This window comes from Triturus cristatus, chromosome 7 (genome assembly GCF_964204655.1).
Source record: "Triturus cristatus chromosome 7, aTriCri1.1, whole genome shotgun sequence".
NCBI lineage: Eukaryota > Metazoa > Chordata > Amphibia > Caudata > Salamandridae > Triturus > Triturus cristatus.
The window spans coordinates 1,717,840,443-1,717,866,319 of record NC_140590.1 but is presented as its reverse complement, the minus strand read 5'-3'; the positions used below and the strand labels follow the sequence as shown (position 1 = coordinate 1,717,866,319).

General features: G+C 44.6%; 1 protein-coding gene across 2 annotated transcripts in view; it reads right to left on the bottom strand.

Annotated features, from left to right (window-relative positions):
- Positions 1-1,052: 1,052 nt before the first annotated feature.
- Positions 1,053-25,877, bottom strand: part of LOC146812872 (alpha-2-macroglobulin-like protein 1) — a 315,529-nt gene continuing 290,704 nt past the window's right edge. For both annotated transcript variants that reach the window (XM_085619945.1, XM_085619946.1), the window contains 8 exons: positions 23,489-23,706; positions 22,228-22,443; positions 20,197-20,321; positions 8,682-8,772; positions 6,078-6,146; positions 4,743-4,845; positions 3,536-3,577; positions 1,053-1,294 (listed from right to left, as the gene is read on the bottom strand). In XM_085619945.1, coding sequence (XP_085476071.1) covers positions 1,266-1,294; positions 3,536-3,577; positions 4,743-4,845; positions 6,078-6,146; positions 8,682-8,772; positions 20,197-20,321; positions 22,228-22,443; positions 23,489-23,706 — 893 coding nt within the window. In that variant the 3' untranslated portion in view covers positions 1,053-1,265. The remainder of the gene's footprint in view (positions 1,295-3,535; positions 3,578-4,742; positions 4,846-6,077; positions 6,147-8,681; positions 8,773-20,196; positions 20,322-22,227; positions 22,444-23,488; positions 23,707-25,877) is intronic.

The following is a 25,877-nucleotide window of genomic DNA, read 5'->3' as shown; positions in this document are numbered from 1 at the left end:
TTCAAAGCGTTGTATTTTATGATCGTTAAAAAATTGATATTTATTTTCCTAGCACTTCAGGTGCCCAGCTAAATGGCAATTTGTTGAGTGATTCTTTCTTATTGTCACCTTCAAAAACGAAACTGTGAAATGCATGGCAACACATAAAGGCATTTTTTTTTTAAAAAAAAAGATCATCACTAGTAAAACAGTCGCATCAGTAATGTTTTTTTAAATTGTATTGCAAGGATGTGGTGCCACTTTAGGTGATTGTCTGTTTTCTTTCCTTTTATGACATACGCCTGAAATAAAAACTGAAAACAAATTTACCACTGCTCCAGGATGTCAGGGCCAGACCTATTGGCTTTGCCAATGCGTTTTGTAATTTATATTTTTGCCAAAATATTTATGCCAGAAAGTATTTTTATTATTAATATTCTTGCTTTGTTACTGATGTTATTAACCACTCTACAAGTCAAATGACATCTGGGCTGGATTCCCTCAGAGCAACGAAAAAAACAATTCCAATATGACTGCCACACATTTGTGAGCACGCACAGCGGCTATCTCTAAAAAAACAAGCACTGGTAAATTCTGCAAGTCTGCACGGCAAGGTTATGGGCTAGCTCTGTGGGCTTTGATAATGCTACGGGTTAGGACTATTGGCTTTGACAAATCTTCTTTATAATTGCTCTCTATCCTCCCCTAGTGTGTGTATCTGCCCCACTTCGAACTCCTGCGCCCTGGTTGAACCTACAAAGGACCCCAAAATGCAATTCGTTTTATAGTGAACCTGGAAAGTGTAATGTTAAAGTGCCAGAAAATGTGACACCAGGATATTTACATCACACTTCTAGGTGTGATGTAATATGCCCTGGAAAGAGACAGGGTGTACATTTACACCAGTCATTATGTTTCTGTAACACCTGTGGATGCTGCTTGGAGAGTCACGCGGTGTTTGCACTAAAGTGCATTGACTGCATCCTTGCCCAAAAGTGTGAGAGACCTAACCACAGATGCCCCTCCCCCACACAACGTGCTTGGAGTAGAATCAGAAGGCACCACACACCCGCTTTTAATACGAAGCTGGTTTATTTCCAATTGTATGAATTCCATTCGGATCGTCTCCAGTTTCACTAAGGAACCCCCTGCTGGAGAGGAAGAGTGACGTGTAGAGTGGACGAGGAAAAGGGAGGGGACTGTACAGAGAGGGTGAGGGGGGTGAGGCGAAGCAACAGGAAGGCTGGGGCTTCGGGTGGGGCCAGAGGAGAAGCGGCCCTCGTCCACTATTTGGTGGTTTTGCTCGTGGAGTCACCTGTAAGGGAGAGAAAAAATACAGATCAGAAACTTAGCTCCCAGACTTGGAGACGTGTGCTTCTAGGCTGCTGGCTGGTTGGTGTAAATGTGCAGCTGCAGGGAACCAAGTATAAGCGTGCATCGTCAGAAAACCTTCTGTGACCTTATAGTGCTAAATGACATGATGTAAATATTACTGCCAAAAATCCATCATTAAAAAGCAACCCGTCTTTCAAACCTACAGCGCCCCATAGAGGCCAAACATGAGACCCTGCAGTGAATGTTACTCTGCCAGGAGAACTGGTGTAACTTTACACTACCAGCAGAACCAGTGTAAGTTATATTGCCAGAACACCGCACAGAACTTTACATTGACAGGACACGAGATATAACTTTATACTGTCAGCAGGACTGGTGCAACTGTACACTGCCAGGAGATCTGGTGTAACTTTGCACTGCCAGGAGACCTGGTGTAACTTTACACTGTCAAGAGAACTGGGGTAACTTTGCACTGCCAGCAGAACTGGTGTAACTTTACACTGCCAGGAAAACTGGTGAAACGTTACACTGCCAGTGGAACTGGTGTAACTTTACACTGGCAGGACTCCGCACACAACTTTACATTGCCAGGACCCTGGATGTAACTTTATTCTGTCAGCAGAGCTGGTGTAACTTTGCACTGCCAGCAGAACTGGGGTAACTTTGCACTGCCAGCGGAACTGGTGTAACTTTACACTGCCAGGAGAACTTGTGTAACTTTAGATTGACAGGAGAACTGGTGTAACTTTACATCGTCAATACACCAGATGTAACTTTACACTGTCAGGACACCGAATGCAACTTTACACTGTCAGGACCCCGAATGTACATTTACATTTTCAGGACACCAGTTGTAACTTTACTCTGTCAGGAGAACTGGTGTAACTTTATCAAGAGAACTGATGTAACTTTACACTGCCAGGATATCAGATGCAACTTTACACTGTCAGGAGAACTGGTGTAACTTTACACTGCCAGGGCATTGGATATAACTTTACACTGTCAGGAGAACTGGTGTAACTTTACACTGCTAGGACACTGGAGGCAAGTTTACACTGTCAGGAGAACAGTTGTAACTTTACACTACCAGGACACCAGATGTAACTTTACACTGGCAGGACACCAGATGTAAATTTCCACTGTTAGGACACTGGATGTAACTTTAGACTGCCAGGACAGTGGATGTAACGTTACACTATCAGGAGAACTGGTGTAACTTTACACTGCTGAGACACCGGATGTAACTTTACACTGGCAGGAAACAGCATGTACCTTTCCACTATTAGGACACTGGATGTAACTTTACACTGTCAGGGGAACTGGTGTAACTTTACACTGCCGGGACACCGGATGCAAGTTTACACTGTCAGGAGAACTGGTGTAACCTCACTCTGCCAGGTCACCGGATGTAACTTTACACTGGCAGGAAACCGGATGTAACTTTACACTGCCAGGGCACCGAATGTAACTTTACACTGTCAGGAGAACTGGTGCAACTTTACACTGTCAGTAGAAGTGGTGGAACTTTACACTGCAAGGAGAACTAGGGTGAACTGGACTAACTTTAAACTTCCAGGAGACCTGCCCCTACAGCATCACTGACAGGAGACCTGATGTTAAATTGCACTGCCCAAAGACCTGTAGTAAAGTCACCTTTTAAGGTGTGATGGAAGTGTACGCTACTGTGATCTCTGGTGTGAGACCTGCTGTGAATGTACAGTGGCAGGAGGCTGACAATACCGTTACACTGGCAGGACATCTGATGTACAGTTACACTACCAAGAGACCTCCAGTAAAGGTACTTTACCAAGAGAGCTGCTGTAAGTAAGTGTCAAGAGACCAGGTGTATAGAAACTGGATAGGAACATACACTGCTATCAGATCTGCTGTAAAGCTGCACTTACAGAAAACTTCATGTAAATGTTCATTGCCAAGAAATGTGGTGTTAACTGTGCAGAGCCAAAATACTACTGATGTAAATATACACAGCTGGGAGGCTTATGTACACAAGCAGCGTGCACAGTGAACTGCTGATGGGGCATAGCACCAGGTATGATAGGAACAGAGACAGTCTAGCTGCTAGGGAGAGGTGGGGGCAGGAAAGGGAAAGAAGAGCAAGAGATGGAGTGGGTAAAACAGAGACAACAAGAGCAGGAACCACTGAGGAGGGTGTTAGCCATGTGTCTGCAGGGAGGAGCCTGCCCTTCACCAGTACACCTACCTGCACTGCAGGGGGCGTTGTACTCTGTTACTGCATTGTCACCTGCAAGGGAAGGAGAAACAAGGGTCAGAAAAGGCTCAATTAATGGGTCGTCTCTCTTCTCCTGCAGAGATAGATTTGTCAAAACTGTCCTGCAAACAAAACAAAATCAATTTACCCCCATTACAAAACTACTGCGGATAACACAAAGCAGGGATTACATGGGAAAATGGTCCTGCTTCCCTGAATACACAAGCCGCCTAAGGGAGGCTAGCGCCTAGTAAGTAGGGCTAGCTTGCGGGAGCAGCTGTCCCATGGTAAGAGGGAACGACTGCTGTATGGAAGGCGTTATTTGCTTGCAGGGCTCACTGTCTGCTAGAAGGGATCATTTCACAGCATGCTTGAGCAGATATCTATTGTCTAATGCAGTGCACAATTCCACAATGATGATTTATAAAGACATAGGGAGCCAGTTACAGGTTGGTAAAGCACAAGCACTGGCGTAAATCAGGGGGCTGCTTCCAGGACTAACCCATGGTTCCCCCACTGTATAGTGCCAGGGATAGTGCTAGGTTTCGACAGCGGAACCTGAGCTGTCTCCACCATTGGAAACAGCCTTCTCCCACAGGGCCCTCATGTCATGCTAACAGGCTGCCACGCCTTAACCCGGGCGGGTTAAGGACCACTAGATCTGCCTCTTTTGGGGCAGCCATAGAGGGCAGGACCGGCATGTAAAACACGGCCTTCCCGGGCAGAGAATGTGTTCAAAGGCCTCGCATGAAGGGAGAAATTCTTTGTCCCTCAGAATAATAGATTTTGGTTTTTCTAGAATCAGCTCCCTTTTGGAGTTTAATCTTAAAAAAGAAGAAATGTTGCTGGCAGGCTTGGACCTGATACACAGCATCTTCTCAGGAAGGAGTGAAGCTCGCATGATCTGTTGCTATTCATGAAAATGTTGATTCAGGGTTAGTAGAAGTGGCTTCGCCCACTCTGACTCACGCTTGACCCTTTGTCCCAACCTCAGTCATGCAGCTGCCTCCTGTTTGCTGCTGATGGGCTACGAGGAGTGAAAGGATTTGAAAGTACAAAGAACAAACATTGGTCTACATATCATTTACTTTCTGTTCTTACTGCTGCCTTCATGAACACTGAGACCAAGGTAGCAGGGGCTGTGACCAGGACAGCAGCTCCTACCATTGGCTGCCGCTCTTTGACCATGAGGTCTCACCTTTCTCGTAGTAGTCGTAGACCATCACCGTGGCTGGCTTCATGTCCTTCACCTCACTGTCCTGCTCCAGTGAGAAGCTGAACTGATGTGGGGTCTTGTCAAGCTAACAGAGAAAACACAACCAAAGAAATGTGAGGAACATGTTTGCCACAGAAAACCTGCAAGATATTTAATGGCTTCAGAGATAAACCCGCACCAACAATGGGGCAAATAAAAGTATTTAGACACCCCTGGCAGTTTCAACAAGGGAAGGGTATTTATTAGGCGCATAAGTCGTAGGCATTTGAGTTTTACCTTAGGAGACTCAAATTATACGATGTGGAAAAAGCCACTTAATGGACCTGTGGATTAAAGCTACTTTTAACGCTTTCTGCCTGTAACCAAGAGTCGCAGGCTACACTCCGGACTGTTCTTTATAACTTATAGTTGAAGGCTACTTCTCTCAAAGTATCCACCACAGGATGCACCTCACAATGTTTCCCTTAATGCAGAGTCTCCCATGTAGAAGTAAAATTAAAGATGGACTTTGTGCTGAATTTTGAGGTGACTGAGTCTCCCAGAACTTCATAGCCTCCTGAATTCTAGTATTAAGGCAAACACTCATGACACTATCCTAAATCTGTGCACACTGGACTCGTGGCCTGACTTAAAGTTTGTTTGATAAATGAAAAATCTGGAGGAGCAGCCACGGGTGGTGTTTACTCCCATCTTCCTGGTGGATATACGTCCATTAGTAGAGTCACTTAGCATTGCCTCCAGAAATCAGATGATTTCCCATTGCCTTCCAACTCTAAATCAGGCCGCCAGACAATCCAAATGTCACTGAATAGATAATGAAAATGAGAAATTGATTCTAGGAGAAGTAAATTATATTGATACGGTCAAGGTCATCTCATGTAAACCCCCATGTTCGGTGTTCCTATAATTTCAATTCCTTTTAGATTTAAGGCCCGATTAACAAAGGTAAACTTAGACTTAGTCTTAAGGTTACGACTTTTGGTATTCACAAAGGTTAGTTAGGAGTCCACACTCGGGGCAGAGTTTCTGCACTCGGGGTAGGATCTCTGCCTGAGTGTGGAAATTCCACTCTGCGCCCAGAGTGGAATTTCCGCACTTGGGGGAAATCTCCTCACTCAGGCAGATCTCCACCCCGGGTGCGGAGTTTCCACCCCGGGTGCGGACATCAAGATACTAATCATAACTTACCCAATACCAAAAAGTAGTAAAGGTAGACGTTTGGTCTAAACTCAGACCAAAAGTCATACTTTACCTTTGTGAATCAGGCCCTCAATGTCCAACTGAATATAATAAACTGAAGAAAAGAGCAGCTCTCACCTGATCCAGGTAGATGGTGACTTGATCTGGAGTGATTTCCACTTTCTTAACATCCTTCTTGACCTTTAGCTGTGAGCAAAAAAGCACAGTTTAGTGTGTGCATCCCAGGGTCCTTGGGCCCCTCCTATTACTATGCAGCTTTTCCACCCACCTGACCACCTGTTTATGTGCACGTCACTACTCCAGGGCGCTGCCGCTCTGTCACAATCAATGCTTCCATGCATCCGTCAACTTTTGTGGCTGTGCTTTTTGTTTTTCTCTCACCCCTGTTACTTGCTCTCTCTGTGTCTTGCTGTCATCTTTCTCTGTCTCACTTTGTATATCTGACCAGCCAGTCTCCACAACTCACTTAGTACACCATCTTCTGTCACTGACTAGATGCATCTTATATCAGTCTGAGATTCTCTCCTCTCTTTTGCGCTCAACCCAAACTTAACCATACCTATCTTTTCCTGTATCAGTAACTAATGTGGCATCGTGCATTAAATATAGGTTTGGCTCAAGCCACGTACAGCGGCCAAATATGAATAATTGTGATGCAGGGGTAAATTCTCCAATGACTTCAAAATATGACTATAGTTATCAGATTTTATGAAAAAATTCAAGGGAAATCATTGGTGAGAGGGACACACGATATCCAAGATTCTCATGATCACCAGATCTGGGAATCTAGATGCAGCAATCATCGTAGCTTGACTTTTCTCACTTTGGGCCTCATTTACTATAAAGTGCCGCAGCGCGCCACCGCAGACTTTTTGGCTGCACCACACTGTGGCACTTTAAAAGCACAGGGATATGAAGGATCCCTCTGCTCTCCCCTGCGCTGGCACACAATTAAGTGCCATGTGCCGACGCAGGCACCCTTGCACCATGGTGCAAGGATGCCTGCATCACGGGGATGATTGTTTATGTGCAGGAAGGTGTCACTTCTGCACAAAAACAATCTGAAAAGGTGTTTTTCAACTTCAATGTGTGCTGCATTAGCACACATAGAACTTGTAAAACATATATGTTTTGTAATGATTTTTTATGTGCAAGAAGAACACCTACCTACACATAAATATTCACAAGAGGTGATTTCCGTGTTCTATGTGTGTTGCAGAATGCAGCACGTATAGAAAAGGGAAATAGAAAGAGGCAAAATGAATACATTTCTCCTCATTGCGCCTCCCTACGCCTCCCTAGGGGAGGCGTAGCATTCACACGCATTTCCAGATTTACAATTCCTAGTAAATCTGGAAATGTGTCTGGTTCCATGGGAGTTGCGTGGGGACACCCACAGCAACACTTATGGAACGTCCCTTTTAGGCAAAGTGCTGCGTGTGAAGGGGCCGTATTTAGAAGGACAGGAAAAGCCAAGCAGGGTGGCTCGTCATGTCCTTGTAAATATGGGACAGCAAAATGTGCCGCTGGTGAGACACATAAAGTGACGCACTGGTGTTGCAAGTGGTTTGTAAATAAGCCCCCTTTACCCCTTAGCGGGATCTAATCTCACATTTGTAGACAAGAGTCTCAGTGAACGGGAAGGATGCAGTTGGATCTAGATTAAATATCATTAACAAATGTCAGCCCTTTGCCTTCTACCCTTGGCAGATACCACTGCTGGTGCTTGAAGAAGTGAAATGATGAAAGAGTCCATATAGAAAGCATGTGGAAGAGGGGCGGCCATTTCTAATTCCACTTGTGATGGAAATAGGTAGAGAAGAGGGAACATTTATAGATATTACCACCCAAGAGCACAGATATCCAGCAGACATACTTCTGAGGAATACATTATCAAACCAGCGCTGACCAAAGGAAGGCACTTAAACGTCAATTGGATTCCAGACTAAGACTGCATTTTTTTAATGCCGAATATTTTCAAAGAAATTCAGAAAAACACTGACCACTTTTGCAGCAAATAAATCAGGATGGACCGAGCATCAAATTGTAGTGCCCAATTGGTGCAAATATATATAGTGTTTTTTGCAACAAAGTTGAGAAAAAAAATAATTAGGAATTTTAATGGAAACTGTTACATTTGGGAATACTTCTGTCAACCTCTATCTCCCCCTCGCCCCAGCCAATCTGCATCAATTTCAAGTGCATGATTTTGGGATGTATTGTAATGGTTGGCCAAGTCAAGTTTGTCTTTCTGAAAAATCCACCATTATGGCAAAGCATGTTGCATTCATGTGTTAAGGTCAGTGACATGAAAGTGTGCATTATAAGTGGGGTGGCCTTGCAAGGAACATGTTGGAAAGGAACAGAAATCTCTCATATTTCATGGTGTGTAGATTACGAGGTGTCCACATGATGAAAATAAGAGAAAACCTACAAAATAAAATGTGACAAATGTGACCATGCACATTTCAGTATCCTAATGTTTCACTAAGTGAAAAGCCTGCATGATCACTTTGTGCTCCTTGGAGAACTCCAGGAAATCTACCACTGTCATATTTTCAGGATTACTTCTGGGTATTTTTATGAATGTTGTGACAGTCAGTAATGTGCTCCATTCAGGAAAGGAAATCTAGAGGAACTAGCTCATTTACAACCCAGATTCCGGATGGAACAACATCCCACCACCACCTTTCACCTTGAACCGTAATTGCCCCATCTCACCTCTCGCACAGAGCTCTTCACAGGAATAAACCCTGACACCATGTCCACCACGATGAGGGCCATGTTCGAAGTCTCCCGGTTACCAATGTAGCTGTGGAAGCAGACAGAGGAGTGAGATATTTGTAATGCAGGATCTCTGCCACCCTGTTTGGACTCCATCAAGAGTCAAGAGTAGGCACGATTAAAATTGCTGTCAAAAATAAAATCTCCGCCTCCCTTTCACAATACAAATACTGGGTATATATATATATATATATATATATATATATATATATATATATATATATATATATATATATATATATATTCACTTAAAAAACCATAGGTTTCACACATGTTATAGTTAGCTGGACATTTCACTCGTGAAAAACCATTGAAATTCCCCCGTTATAGTTTGTGCAGGCAACTATAACTCACGCGACCGCAATCCTCTGCTGATGACGTCAGATATTACATCACTGTATTTAGACACTTATTTTTCCGATGTCTTCTTCCATTAATCTTTAGCTATACATATATTACAAATATTTATTTTTCAGAAAGACACATATGTCATCAGTGATGTAATATCTGACGTCATCAGCAGAGGATTGCGGTCGCGTGAGTTATAGTTGCCTGCACTAACTATAACGGGGGAATTTCAATGGTTTTTCACGAGTGAAATGTCCAGCTAACTATAACATGTGTGAAACCTATGGTTTTTTAAGTGAATTTGCAAGGTTTTTTAAATGCTAATTCCTAACTATAACGTGTGTGAAACCTATGGTTTTTTCAGTGAATTTGTACGGTTTTTTAAATGCTAAGTTATGGTTTTTGTTTTTGTGTTTTTTTAAGGCTTTTCACCGTGCGCTGCGCCCACGTTACGCAGTTCGCGGAATTTTTCTGTTTCTACCGTACGCGCACGCTACGCGTACTCCGCGATTTTTCACAAAAAAATTAAAGGAAATTTTGGCCCTTGGGGGTCCTTCTGGGACCCCCTGACAAAGGCTAGGGGGTCAGGAACTGTCCACCATGCCCCCTTTTCACGTTCTCCACCTTTGATTTTCACCCCCTCAGACTGCGAGAGACAAAATGGTGGCCGACACTTCCTGGTTTCGACCGATTCGAATGTTTACTAAGATCTAACAACCAATCAGAATCGCGCACGGCAGCGTGCGCGTACGGTAAGTTTTACCAGGCGCGTAGCTAGGGGGGGGCGGTGGGGGCGGACCGCCCCAGGCGGCACTATATTTAGGGCGGCTGCTGCCTGCGGCGGCCTTTATAATTTACTTAGGGACACAGTGTCACTAAATAAATTATAAAGTCGGGCGGCCCAGTTTGAGTGCAACTGCAAGCAGCGCGCTGCGCACTGCGCGCACTGACCTACTTGGTTGTAGTGCTGTGCGGAGTGCGCCAGTGCGTCAGCGCCTGCTGCTGCACTTGCAATTTGATTATTTGCCAATGGATGTTGATGTCGATCATGACCGTTAATCTCTGCCCGCGGCGCCGCCCCGGCGCGTATACGTTGACTGGCCCATCCCATGATCCCAGCCTGCTCCAGGGCCGTCAATCATGGAGAGCGCGCGCCAGCGCTACCAATGACGGCCCTGGGCTACATTTTTGCCCACCCCTCGCGATGAGAATGGAGCGGTGACGCGTCAGGCGCGTCACCGCTACGCACTCTCGTGACGACCTTGTGGCCTGGGGGCACGGGCACTGGCAGTCTCTGCTGCGTCACCGTGGCGGAGGATAATTCGTTACAGTGCAGTTGAAGTTCGTTCTGCTAGTAGGTAAGAGAATGTGTTTCTTACTAATTCTTTTCTTTTTTAAAAATATGCGCAGGCCCAGCAGGACACGTACTTCCTGTGCGCACTGCGCTTCATTCATTCATACCCAAGTGTATGCCCTTACTTGTCGTGCAATGACTGATTTATGTGGTAAGGGGATGAAAACTAGCTGTATCCCGTCCATTCATGGGCCCAGTTTTTAAGTCCTACAACATTAGTGAGACTTTAGAGGGGTGTAATATATGTTTATGGCACCTTTGGGCGCCAGAAGTTAGTGTTTTGAGCTTTGAGTTTTGAAAACACCTCCATGTTCATTTCATCAACCTCTTTTACAGGAAATGTGACGCCCAGCTAGTTGGGCCCGGATTATGAGCTTAGCACAGACATTTTGCCCTGTGCAAACTGGATTTGCAATGTTAATTCGAAAACAATTTTTATTTCAACTCATTCACAGTGCAATTTCATTTTAAGCCAGTGGGAATTGGTTTGGGACAAGAGGGCCGATGAGTGTGACTGGTCTTCGACTGGCACCAAAGTTTGGGAATTATACCTCTAATGTACTGGGGTTAACCCACATAAACTGAGCACCCCTTTAGTAGTTGACTACCACGCTAACGAAGCAGAGCAGTCCAAGGTTTACCCAGAGAACTGGTGTGGGTATGCGGTCAATAATCATTAAGATGCGTATATACTAATAAACACTTCACTTTCCTGCTTGTGCTGTTCCGAATCCTTAAACAGAAAAAAGTACATTAATGCACACACAACTAAATATTTATACAAACATATGGACTGAATGAAGGACTTGTGTATACAGCAGAAAACAAAAAGCTTAAATAGGTAAAAAAATAATATAAAGAATGATTCCTTTGTTTTGTGGGGTTTCATTTTTGTCACTATTCGTGTTCCCATCACATATACTGGTCTTAATGCTGCAGTTAATTCAAAAAGGCACTCATACTTTAGAGCAATCACAAATCGAACTTTTTAGGCCCCAAGTCTTAAATTTTAAATTACGTTCCTTTCCGTCCCATATAATTTAATCAATCTTGCTATAACATTTGGTGCTCCACTGCCACATGTTTCCAGTGATCCTAATTATGAAGCTACAATATTCACCATCATCCAGGCTTTAACGTAGGGGACTAACCCAGGGATGTCTGCAGGGTCGGACTGGGACGAAAAATAGGTCCAGGCACTAAACTAAAAGTGCCCCCTTTAGTGAATAGTAGCCCATGTTTGCAAACTGGGACAGTATTTTGTAAGGTATGTCTTTGTCTTTCTTGTCTTTCCCCCTCTTGCCGAACGCCCTCTTGCTGTATAGCCGCGGCAATGCCCTCTGTGTCTCCTACTTTCCTGACCTCTTCTTGCTTTGTATTTTTTTTTATCCTTGTCGTTTGACGATATTATGGATGTTGCTTTTATATCTGACTGGGTTATGACCTCCGGATGCATTGGGGGGAAGGGAGCCCTTTCAGTTCAGGATTGCTGGCATGGCATTTAGGAAAGCCCCTGCATCTTTCACAAATGAACATTTTGAATATATTTTAGGTTGATAGCCGGTTTTGATTGTCTTTGCTGGTGACCGTGAGGCACCTTTTATTGTCACCAATGTGGTTTGCGCCGTAGGGTCAAGGAATCCTGTCATAGCCATGCCCTTGTAAGGCACGCCCAACATTTTGTTCTTCCTTTTCCTGTTGTTAATTATGGTGGTAACTGACCGCCTTTCACTTCCTGACCTCATTCTCCGCCTGAGGAGCTGCAAGGACTCAGGAGAGCCTAAAGAGCTGTGGTAGGGGAGCCACAAATTCGCATGGTTGCAAGTAGTCCGCCCGTCCACATGGCTGCCTCTGGCGTGAGGGAGAGCTGACCCTAGCTCGCAGGGTGGTTGAGCTGCTTGAAAGCAATGATCTTGCTAGCACCTGGCGCTTCGTGCTTCGTGAGCCTCTGTATGTACAAGCGATCCTCCGAACTTATCCAGCTCGTGGACAAAGGCCAATGTAGGGATGAAGGGAGAGGAGCCCACACGACCTTCCCAGAGAACACAGAGAGGGATGAGAGAGAGAGGCCCCCGAGCAGAAGCTTCAGAGCAACCGCAGGCGGCAGCCAGACCTAGCTGGGCAGCTTCTGCAGTGCCTGGCTCGCACTCCAGCTCCCTCCCAGATCCCCCCGCCTCTTATCTCCTCCTGCTGCTGAGGATTAGAGTCGGGCTGCCACTGCAAGTATCCCTCTATGCAGGAATGACCCTAAAAGGGATGCTGGATAGCAGGACTGGGGAGCCCGTTGAGTCTGCACCACCGCCCTGTTGATTCTTCAGGAACCGGGCTGCCACTACTGCCGCCTCTGCCACTGCATAGCTTGCAGCCCCAGATGAGAGATGTAGAGGTTGCAGAGGCTGAGGTTGCAGAGGCAGCTCCAGCTCCTCGCGCCCCGAATGGCTTGATGGTGCAGCACTAGGCTGACTCAGGGCATCAGCGGACATGCTCTCCGAGATCATGGAGGTCCCATTGCTGCATCTGCAGCTTGTTAGCTAGAAGATGGTCTGGAGCTGGACAGAGCAGACATTCCAGTTCTCCCAGTAAACAGCATGTGAGTAACGCATGGCAAGTCACCACAGTAGAGCTCCCAAGAAGGGTGGAGGAGAAAAAGTTAGGAGAGGCTCCGCTCCATTTGCTCCATGGATGAAGACTACTCTGAAAATTGGGATGTTTCCAGACATGGGCAACATAGGCAGCAGCCTGTGCCTAGACATGTTTAGGCGACTGGCACCACCTGCTGCAGAGTGCTAGTCAAACCCGCTGAATAGGGGATGTAGCTACAAAGAGTGCCAAGGACAAAGGACCTCCCCACATGTCCCTATAATACCTTATGGGGACCATGATGGGACCGTGCACAGATGCAGGAGCGACCTCTGTCTCGTACTCGTATACAAAGAGTTTAGGCTTGTCTGGATTTTGGTGTACAGATGTGATTTTGAGTAAACAGGTCTGAAAAGTGGCTGCTTCTCATTCTTCATTCCTCAGCCCCTAAAAATAGAGAGAAAGTCCCACAGAGATCAGTGGGAATCTTGGAATAACTCATGTAGAACCTCATTTGCTGAGTACCGCAAGACTCAATGGATTGGCTGAATATGAGGATGAGTGTTATTTCCCTCTGTGAGTGCAGAAATACATTGTTTTACCTGGCTATGCGGGCAGCCTTGGTGTACCTGTGACTGCAAATGTTGTGTTCTCCATACAGCCAGGTAGACGGCCAGTTCAGCCGCCTCTATATCAGGAACACAGTTGATCAAAGATGGGAACGTGACTCCTAGCCAGCAAAGCATTAGCTTTGATTTCTTGTTCGCCCACATTTAGGGATTCCTTGACCCAGAGCATCATGCATAAATGCAAACATGGACCGTGATGACCCAATAAAGTATTTCTAGCCCACTCATAAACACACACACACATGCGCAGATACAAGCGCCACACCATCATCCAATCCCAATCGTACAGCACAGAAAGGTAACCCTATCCTGCGTAGGCCAAAGCAAACAAGAAAACAACCCTCCGTCGTACCACATAGGAGGTAGAGTAACATTCAGAGGGGAGTAACAAGGCACTTCATAGTTATCATTTTAATAACGTTTTTAGGTTAGATGTCATACAATTAAAATACCACAATGCAGACCACACCTGGAAGAAATACTTAGGGGATTCTAGCATTCACTGAAAAGAATCCGTCTTCCCCTAATAATGTTGCTACAAATTGGATAGAGTTGAACAAGTTTCCATGGCCCCCATAACTGTGTTTAAGGATTGTGATCATAATGTGTCGCCCCTCCCTGTATTTTAGCTTTGGGCCCCCAGGCAGGCTGTGCACCATGTGTGTGCTGAGGCTGCTGTGAAGGAGAGATGCACTATTACAAGCTGGTTTTGGGTACCAAGAGCACATGTCTTTTCATTCCCAGGGAGTTGGTTGCTGCTGCTTGGAAGTAATGACAGGGAGCGACCCCTGCTTGTTGTTGCCTTTGGGCCACCAGAGTGGGCTTTGTATCCGGTCTGTGTTGGCAAGGTGGAGCTGACTGACCCCTTTGTGCTGCGTTTAGTTTTAAGGGCACACAGTGAGTCATTCCCTGTGAATAATTAATTTGCTGTTTTTGAAAGATAAAGAATCACAGGCTTCGACACTGTTAAGTTGGTTTTGGGTCCACAGAGCACATCACGTTTGTGCAGGTCCCCACTGCTTTAATGGGGGGGACCATGATGTATGGTCATTTAATGTCAGCTGTAGATGAAGGTTACATGAACAGTGTCATGTATGTGCATGTTTGCATTGTGCTGAGGGGATTACCAGGTAATTGTTCACGCAGCTCTCTGATGGATGTCACATGCGTTTTTTCTGAGTCCCCAGATAGATCATGCAGTCTGTGTGTTCCCTTTTGTACTGCCAGTCACCGCTGTTTTCAACTGTGTAGCCTTGGACCGTGTCATGTATGTGCATGTAAGTTGCATGATCAAGGTAACTATTAGCGGCGATACTACGTGTCTCTCGGACCTCTTTGAAGTGCATGCCCCCCCCCCCCAGGGGGGGCGGCAATCTGAGGGATAGCCCCGGGCGCCACAAGCTCTAGCTACGCCACTGAGTTTTACCGTACGCGCACGGTGCGCGCTTATAGATATATATATTGATTTAAATGCTATTTTCTCAGGAAATACTGAACAGATTTACACCAGACCTGCAAAAGGCACATCCCTGACCTGAGGACTACCTCTCTGCAAAATTTCAAGTAATTCTGTTCAGCCGTTCGGGCTGTAGCTTGGACTAAAGGTCCTATGGAAAAATGCATGGGGAAAACGTGTTTTGGGACCCCCCCTTTTTCTCAGCCCCCTCTTGACAAATCCCCCCGAGACTTTCAGGGAAGGAGCGGAGCGGAGCACCCCACCTATTTTGAAAATTTCGCGAGGATTCGTCAATTGGCGCCAAAGTTATTCCAAATAGAATGTTGCGGATTTCCTATGGAAACACGGTCCTAACTATAACTATCTACTGGCGACCGCCAGTAGATAATATATATATATATATATATATATATATATATATATATAGGCACAATGTTTAAAATCAAGGTCTAAGGGGGGAGTGGAGCAACAGCGACTATCCCGCATCTGGCCACTCACAGGAGAGGAGTTGACACCCAGGATAATTTAATTAGGGCTGGTGATTTCAATGTTTTGATAGTGACACTAATACCAAAATCTGAGGATGATTCCTGGGATGTTCCTTCATTAACTGCCCCCCCCCCCCCTCCCCCATAAAGTGCTGGACAGATGCAACGCTCCACCTATTGACACTCACACTAACATTGGGGCTGAGGGCCTGTAATGGGCGCACCCTTTCTGTTTCCACTGCCCTTTACACATTTAATCGACCAGGGACCTTTAGCAGGATCGACTATGTACTGATTGCTCTTCCCCTCTGGAACTTTGGTATAGACATGAAAGTCTTTCGTGGGGTAGATAGCGATCATAATGCCCTGCACTGCACATTGAGTAATATATTCAGGCACTTTGTAAGCATTCTCTTTTCACATACAGTGGATTTAATCCCTTCCAACGATTAGCGTAGAGTGACATGGCCCATTGTTGCCTCTAAGCCCGTTTTCATAGTTAAAACGAATGGGGCTTTGGCTAGCGCTCTTGCCAGCTCTATTTGCCCACAACAGGCTACCTATGATGCCCTTACTGTGGTCCATGAACATTTGTATGAGCATGCTTTACTCGGCAGACCACTAATAGACACAGGAAAATCAAACATTATCAAACATGGTTTAATAAGGACTGTAGTACGGCAAAATCCAATCTGAGGCAGGCCCCATTGGGTGGCAAGGTGGACGATATTAGAGCTTGTAGGAAATTGTGTAGAGTGGCTTAGTTTAAGGCCCAGCAAGATTGGGATATTAAGGATTGGGATAACATAGATGAGGCCCCAAAACAAAAAGATACTAGAAAGTTTTGGCAGCTTGTCGCCAATAAGTGGCATAGTGCTACTGAACGTCTAGCTGATACTATTCAGTCTGATGTGTGGCACAAGCATTTCACAGACCTTTACACAACTACCAAGCTAGATACCCTGGATGATAGGATTCGCCTAGGAACAACTATATCTAAAACTATAGACCAGACACGCCAACGTGATCTAATTATTGAATTTAAAGATACCTTGAGGGCCATAATGCCTGTGGCTGCAGGTAAAGCTGCTGGGCCCAATGAAGTTCCTGGTGATCTTTATCTTTCTGATCCAAACAACTGGGCTGCCTATATGAACACGCAAAGCAACTTAATTGTAAAAGGGATGGCCACCCACCCTAGTTCGAAAGCGGCTGAGATTGTTCCTGTGCACAAAAAGGACTCAAGGGATTCCCTCCTTAAATTTAGATCTATTAGTCTAATTGACGAGACTCAAAAGAACTTTTGCACACAGATATTGTATCATCTCACCATTGGATAGAGGAACACAGTGCTTTGTCGCATCTCCAAGCGGGCTTCAGAAGCCAGGTTACCAGAGTGGACCTGACTTTCCGGCTTATTACCATCTACTGGAAAACTATTCTACTTGAAAAGTCCCACTTGTACCTGGTGTTTGGGTACCTCAAATCCAAGTTTGACCTAGTCCCTCATTCTAAGCTATGGGACACATTGAAGAACAATAAGATCCCATTAGACTTGTTGGATATACTTAATCAACTTCATCAGGATACATACGCCCTAGTTCGCTGGGGGTGAACTGACTGAGAAGGTTTTTTTTTTTTTGTTAAAATATTTTATTGAGGTTTTCCAACCAACGTACCAATAAGCCAATGTTGCATACAATAGCATCCTATATAAGACCCAGTCATCAATGCACATATCAGGAGAAACCAAATCGTCAACATTTACTACCCTAACACCCCCCCTACCACCCTCTCTACCCCCTCCCCCCCTCTGTCAGCATGCCCGCCTCAAACCCCTGTAAATTTAGACAGTACGCACCCCAAGGTCCGAGACAGCCTAGCTCAAAGCAATGGAAAAGACATCAGGATTAATCTCCAAGGACCTGAGGCTCCATGTCCCCCGCCAGATACACTTCATGCTCCCGCCCTGACCATCCAAGCGCACCTCAATACTTTGTGTAGACACAAACCCCTCCCAAATACGCTTAAGTGGCCTCATCCGATGCAGTCTCACCAGCAGTCCCAGAGGGCCCCGCCCCGGGTCCCATACCCCAGGCAACGTCTACAGGATCCCCGTCCTCCTCATCCACCTCCTCCAAAGCGCGGAGCCCCTCCACTAGCGCTCCCCATGCGCTAACTGACCGAGAAGGTTGATGTCAAGAAAGGTGTACACGAGGGATGCATTCTTGTGCCCGCTTTGTTTTCTTTATATCTAAATGCAAACCTTGAAAACTGCAAAAACGACTCTCCTTGGCTGACTGGAAGTAAGAAACCCTGGTCATTGTTTGCAGATTATACTTCACTTATATCTAAGATGCCGTCAAGCCTACACACCTTGTAGATAGATTCCTGTCTTTCTGCAATCACCGCGGGTTGGAGACCAATCACCAAAAAACTAAATCCATGGCCATCAGCCCACATGGTCTTGTCAGGTGGACAATAGCTCTTTGAAATTAACACAACAAGCCATAACTGTCATAAGGCTATACAAATCCTCTAAATATAGGCCCATTTCTCTTGCCCTAAAAGTCTATAGAGACCAAGTTTTAGAGAGGGAAAGAATGCACCATGGTGATTGAACTTCACCCATACTATGTTGTATCAACATCTAATGTATATTTCCTATTTGGCACAGGCGTATCTAAATTGAGACAGATGATGTTCCTTTTCTGCAAGTTGTAATTGATAAGGAATTGATTAAGTTATGGCACAGTCTGTAAGTTGCTGTTGCTACTTGTTGAAGCCTGGTGACACCGCTAATACGTGCATTACAACAAAAGACAAACATTAAACTATTTAATCAGGAAAAAGAAGCTTGGAGGGTGGATTCTTTCACTGCTTCTTCATAGTCATGTGGTTTCCGAAAAACAAAGATGGTAGAAGTGACCATTCAGCTTCACAAGCGTTATGGTTGAGGCCTATGAAGATGATAGAGGGCGCAACTGCACTGCATCTCCTCACTGGCAAGTGACTTTGGCTCTCCCATGCAAAATGGGCAACTTACCCCCATCATTCCATCAGAGAACTTCATTTTTTCTCTGCATGAGGTTGTAGGGAAGTTGTACTGCACCTATGAGGTCAGCTTTCCAGTGCAAAAAGTTTTTGTTGGAAAATTTTCCAACAGAAACGCTTTTTTCAAATGTTTTATGCTGTAAAATTCATCTGCTAAAAGTACATTTTGCCGAGTTGTTTATTGACAAAATCCTGGCTGTGCTCCATTCTGCCCCACTCTGCTTTTTAAAACTTTCCAAATATGTAGAAGTAGGCCCATTTTCACATTGGAACATTAGAATCCATCAGAGTCATCTTCTCTGTCGCATATTTAATCCACATTTATGATTCTTACATTTCCTAACCATCAAAAAATCATTGTGCTGTGGACACATGGAGGAGCGGATCCAAGTGTATACCTCGGTGGCAACAGTGAGCTGGAACCCAAACACTACAACAGCCGCGGGTATGGTGGAAAATCATACTACACTGAAGAAGATGTTTACTATGTGGCACAGAAATATAGTTTTGTAATACAAAGCTGTTTGGTTAAAGTGTTACAGTTGAGTAATGCCTAATTTCATCCAAATTATTATAACCTTCCCGTTTTTTCAATCTATGTGTCATCACAGTTGCTATTGTAGAGTGCTTCTGACCCAATAGTGATGCTATTGTCAAATGGATATGCAAGGTTCACTTAGCACAGACAATCACCTTGCTGGAGACCACCTTTAAGTTTAAGTCCTCTACTAAAAGAAAGCTCACTGTTACTAACCAAAGGAAAACATCTGAGGAAGCAGCAGTACTTCTTTCAGTAGTAGGAGCCTTCCTCCAAGATGGCTTACTCTGAGATTTTAGGATACAAAATAGAAGGTAACCTTGGAGCGACCTTCCATCTTTTCCTTACATGGAACAAGCGCCAAGTGGGGCAGGAAGAGTTGGAGATGAACATTCTACAGGTCGGTCCGTCTTGGAGAATTGCAGAGCCACCAGGCCTGTCCTCTCCAGTATCTTCTATTAAGGTAGCTTCCTAATGCCTCCAGAGAGTCAATTGTGGTTACTAATGTTGCTAACTGACTCTAATTGCCACCCATCTCAATGAAATTTCAGAGGTAACCAGGTGCAGCATTACCTGTGCTCACAGCAACATTTCATGAATGTGGGTGGGTTTTTGACATTGTACTGTTTTCTAAATTTACCATTGTATAGTTATTAGACACAAAAATGATATATATTATAACATTTTTCTTTTCCCAAGTCAAAATGCAGATCTATACAATTTATTAAGCAGTTTTTACTTATATCCTGAGAATAAAGACAAATCCAACTATATTTTAGAGATATTTTGCTTACGTTATTTAAACTATTAAAATAAAGGCTGGTAGGGTTGTTGCACCCACAAAAAGCATGAAAAATTTACATTTTACACAATTGCACAGGTACATTTCAATTTGAAGCTTTACTTAATTCCCCCATTGATAGGCTTCCTCTACTGCAGCACATTTCCATGGTGGCTAGAATCCTGTTAAGTATGTGGTATAATCATGATGTAAGAGATTCTCACCTGGCAGTGACTGTGACCCCGAACTTTGATTTTGCTGCTTCTGTGCAAGTCTCCGGATCTGTAGTTACAGCCAGCTTGAAAGTGGCATTGCTCTTCGGAGGCGGAATGTTGTACCTCAAAGTTGTCTGCCAGAAAAAAATATTGATAAGAGAATGGAGAAAATCAGAGAGAGTGGCAAAAAGTGAAAGCCCAGAGGTCCAAATAAAAATGGGGGAAGTTTTCAGAAGGTATATTTGCTGCAATTGAGAATCCTTTGTAAAATATTTCATTAATGTAACTTCAACGAATCCTTGAGTATTCCGGTCTCATCTCCTTAGTCTTAGAGGAAACGGATCCGGAAAAACTTGAAAAATCAAGGTCCACTGTCCACGAAACACCAGCTGGCCCATCCAGGAGAACCATTCAGTTCAAGGGTATTTCTGCTCATGGAATGTATTATTTGAAAGAGCTCACTTTCAAAAAAAATGCCTGATACAGTCCAAGAATCTGATCCATAAAAAGAATGGAAACATCAAGAAGCAGATTATGCTAAATCAATAGGTTTAACCCAAGAAAAGCATTGAAGAGTGTGTCTGGACTTTGATACTCTAGAATCTCACAAAAGGAAGGTTTTGTACATTGTCAGCTCTTGTACTAGAGAATACAGAGCGCCAGAGGGAAAGCCTAGACCTGTAGATGAATAACGCTCATGGAAATAAAGTGTGGGTTTCAGGCTGAGGGTGTTGCAATCCATTCTAGGAAATCTGATGGATCTCAAAGAAATCCTGGAAAAACCCAGGACAAGAATGGGAAAATGGGAGGTTCTGGTTAAGGGTTTCAATGACTCCATGCGGCAAAGGTCTGGAATATTATCCCATTGTGTACCTGACATTCCAATGGTGTCTTCAGGGGAAGAACCTTTTGAACTGGGTTCCGACTTTACTGAATTTAGTTTTTAACTTTGGAAAAATCTCAAGAATATAAATGTCAATGAATTGCAGAGAAGTAATTTGTTAAGGATTCATGTACTGCATTTTTGACGAATGGAATTTAATAATTTTCCACAAAAATGGCCAAGAGGGATGGGGGCTCCAATCGCAGGAAGGTCCAGGCTTCATTGCAAGTCCATATTCATATATGTGCATAAACCCAGTGCTTAATTTGTAACAGAATAAGTGCTGGGGACTAAACATTCAGCTCAGAAGCCCATGGCTAATGCTACAAAAAGTGATGGCTCAGAATCCCAAGTCACGTTAGCCTTGAATCTACCCCATGCCTTTTCATTCTCCATCAGAGAGTCCCTGCTTTTTTATCTCACTATTTTGGGTTCTTTGTCATCCCTGCTTTCTTTCTTGGTCACTGTTTTACTGTATTTCTCTTCTTCCTTTCCTCCTTTTGTGTTTTCTTTCTCTTGCACTGGGTAAAAGTGTGATGAGGAAAAATGAGCAGGTCCCCAAACATGTATGTTGGTGGGCTCTACCTGCAACCACCCGCTCAGTTAAGTACTGAATAAACCATAATGCCTCCAACATGATATGTTAAGAATTTGTAACCAGAACAATCATCTACAAGAGGGGCTTTTATTCAGGAAATGCCTGTAACCTCATTCAGTAAACAAACTGCTATATTTGGGAGTGTGGCCTGTCTGCATAACTTAGCATGTCTCATGCCAACTAATGCTCATCTGCTGGCCTCTTCTACAGAGAGAAGAAGGAGAATTCCACTCTAACCACTAATAAATATTAGGCCTTCCTTCCTAGGAATTCATGCACCTCTAACTGATAAAAAAAAGCTAGGCTTGAACCTACTATTTCTGTAGTTGCATGTATCTCTTGTCTACAAATATCTGAAGCTTTCATTCTACAAATGCCTGACATATCAGAGACTTCTTTCTTCTCCCTAAATAAGCCTGGGGTGAAACAGCAGTCCTTTAGCAACATTCCAGTGATCCCAAACTATTCCTCATACAGAGCTCTGTGTGGGGAATTTCTAAGGTCTCTGGCAGGATACTGTTTATAACAAAAAGAGCCCAAAATTTGAGTCCTCACTTACCTGCACATACACGCAGCCCTTCCCTGCTGCCGATATTGTGTATTCTCCTGGAACATTCGCGAGCGGTGCTTGCTGCATCAGAAGCCGATTTTTGTTGTCCACATGGAACTGTTCTTGGATCTCGTCCCCTCTTTTGACAGTCACAGTCACATCTCCCTTTTCACTGAAGGTGGCCCCAGCATATCTGGCCAGAGCCATGAGAGCTACCACTGTGTCCTAGGAACATGGAGGCAACATGGTTACTGGAAAGTGCCCATACACAAGCAGAATTGTTGTAACAGTGACCACGCACCACCTCCCCCTTACTGGCTGGAGTGCCACAGCACAACCACACTTGCACCTACAGAATAGCGTATCATCGGAAGCACTCACACAGATCAGGTCTATTCTCCTGTACAAACACTAACAGAAGCCAATCATTGCTACAAGCCTCTGCCCACACAATGACTGATTGGGAGTTTCACGATTCTCCTACATCACCATCCGCACACCTATATGAACCTGAAAGTGGCAACGCACCAGCACCTACCCACTGGCAGGAAAATGAAAGAGACTACAGATTGTCAGAATGGTGGGAACTGACTAGTTCATGCAATATGCTGCTACAAGTGACATCACATATCTTTTTGGGGCAGCTTCTGTTTATTCTGTGAAATCATCCATGACGGTCTCGGCATCAGCCACCCATATCTCAGAAAACGACACCCTAAAGAACTAGATGTAGTCTGTGAGGTAGGGCCACCATTCACTATTAGCTCAGGATAGCATTTAAGCAGTTCATGAATCGGGTAGATCTCTCCTCTGGCAGACCAACATGGCCTACCTATTAACCTGAGCATGGAAAACCATTGCCATTCCATCCGTCAATGCCTTTAAGTGTTACAGGGCCAAGACAAACCGCTCCCTGCTCGTCAATGATCTGAAGTGTTCAAATAATCCTGGGAGATCACTCTCTGTCAGGGTTTAATGGCCTGAAATTGTTCACAGATAATGTTCTGCATTAGTGAGGACATTCATGTTTCGATGGAAGGAAAATTAAACCTTCACCCCTGTGATTGCGAGACCTTTTGAAGAACCAGAGAAGTAAAAAGGCAACGTGAAAGCAAAGCATGATATTTAGAGGAAGATGTCTTAGTCCCATTAACAGACCTGCCCTCTATGAAATGTGGTTCAATAACAAACAAAAGACATCTTATGGATGTGATATTTGGACATTGTTATTTAATGGGGCACTTCCATTTTCACTCTTTGCGCCTTTTACCTGGGTTGAAGAGAAGCCCCCGTATGGGTTCTGCTGCTTGGAGAGCCAGCTCACGATCTGTGATGCTGTGCCGAGGTCTTCTTTGGACACATGGGATTGAGACATGTACGCCAAGAGCACGTAGGATGTCATCTCCACCTCCGCAGAGGGTGCTTGATACCAATAGGGCACATCTTCTTGCTTGGGTTTGTCTTTGCGCTCCCAGTGGATCTGTCCCTCTGTAAAAGTACAAATTTCAATCCGGGGGTTTAGGAAACCCTAACAGTGAACAGTATGGCACATCATTGAGGAAGATGACCATCAAAGAGAGAAGATGAAGTTTAATTAATTATCAAACTTGTCACCAAATATGTAGGTTTTACTAGCTTGCATTTTTAATGAACGGAAGAAGTGTCTTTTTATTGGATGCAGTGATTCCCAGGACATCTGTTGGGGAAGATGTGATATCCTGAATGTTCCAAGCTAGAACTTCTAAGCACTTCTTAGGCACCTCTGTGCCTGCTTATATTGAACACTGAGCTTTTATTGTTCACATTCAGCTTGAGAAGCTGAAGGGAAGGGTGAGGGCTCTTCCTACATGGCACAATTTTTCATATGGCCTAGCCTTTCATCCTTTGGACATTTGGGTTACATGTACAACAATGTCACAGACAGAAGAAAAAATATACTTGGGCATAAATAATAAACTTGAATCATACTTTCCAAAACAAAGTGTTTGGTCATCAGGCATCACCAGTATTTGTCTATTCCAGCAGCTGTGAAAGGGGTTCAGGACTAAATGGGTACCACTTGGAGGGAAGGACTAATTTCAGGCAAATTCCAGGTGTGGTTTCAAGATGGTTGGAGCTTTTTGAGTCACTATCTCAGAACAGGAAGCCAGCCAACTAGCCCTGGGAATCACTCTGATAGTCCTGTGATCAAGCAGCAAGGTAGGTTACATGCAACAGGACAGTCCTCTGAGGGTAGAAAGCAGGCTTCAAGCAGCCACGCAGTGCTCGGCTAGAAGCAGGGCTGTCCTCTGAACTACAAAGCAGGCCTCAAGCAGCAGGGCAGTCCTCTGAAGTACAAGGCAATCCTTCTGGGGGGGGGGGGGGGGGCGATCCTCCACAGGTCCAGGAGTGAACTGAAGAGTTGGTCTGAGCATCTAATATTTATACATGTTGCCAGCCTTTGAAGTGGGAGAAACTTCTAGGCCTATCTACATCTGATTCAGGAAACTCCCCACCCCTTTCCCCTGCCCAGGCTCCAAGAGGTCAGTGTGGCAAAAGGCTAGTGTCCCCTTTAAAATGTAATTAAGGCAGAGAACAACTCCACTCCTCCCATCCTGCAGAATGTCCGATTCTGACAACACCTAGTCCCCCTTTGTCTCAGTGGTTGGGAGGAATACACAAAGGCCAACTGCCTGTTCACATTCATGTGGCAATTGTTGCAGGCACAAAATGGTGAGGATAAGAAAATTACAACTTTCTAAAAGTGGTGTTTTTAGAATTGTGACTTAAACTCCATCTTTACTGTTAAAGATGATTTTAAATTATACTTCTTTTGAGACCAACTTTGATATTTCTACCTGTTTCCAATGAAAAGTTAGCACGTACTAAATGTAATAAGGTAACCAAATAATATCCTGTAGAAGGGGTAGGCTCATAGTAGTGAAAAGCAGATTTAGGAGTTTTTATCTACCAGGGCACATGAGAACTCAAAGGTAAATGTGCAAGTTTTTAAATACACTGCCCCTGCTCTCTGGGCGGTTTTGGGTATACCTTATGGGTAACATATGTATTAAAAGGGAAAGTTTGCGGCTGGCAGGAGGTTTATCTTGCCAGGTCAAAGTTACATTTTAAACGACACACACAGGGTGCAATGGCATGCCTGAGTCATGTTTAGAGGTCCTTGTGCTATCTACCCCTGCGCTAGTTCACCTGTCCAGCTTGCCCGCAGTCCACCACCCTCTGCTGCCTTTGGTTTGTGCCTACTCTGCTCGTTTTCTGCTAATTTTTCTGCCTCTTCACTGCTCGCTCCTGCCCTCTATTTTGCCTCTTTCTGCTTGAACTGCCCATTATTCTGCCACTTTATGCTTGTTTCTGACCTTTATTTTGCCTCTTTATGTGCATTTCTTACCTCTTCCTGCCATTTCCCTCCTCTCCCCACCCAGGGCCCCGCCCTCCTTCTAGGACCTACTTACTGAAGGCCATAGCATGAACCCATTGAGCAGGTCTCCGCCCAATCTCCTCCTGCGACAATTCTCCTGTACAGCATGCCCGCAGTCCGCTACCCTCTGCTGCCTTCGGGTTGTGCTCCTCTGCTTGCTTTTTCCCTTTTTCCTGCTAATTGTTCTGCCTTGCTTCTGCTCATTTTTTGCTTGTTTTTTTGCTTCTTCTATGCCCGCTCC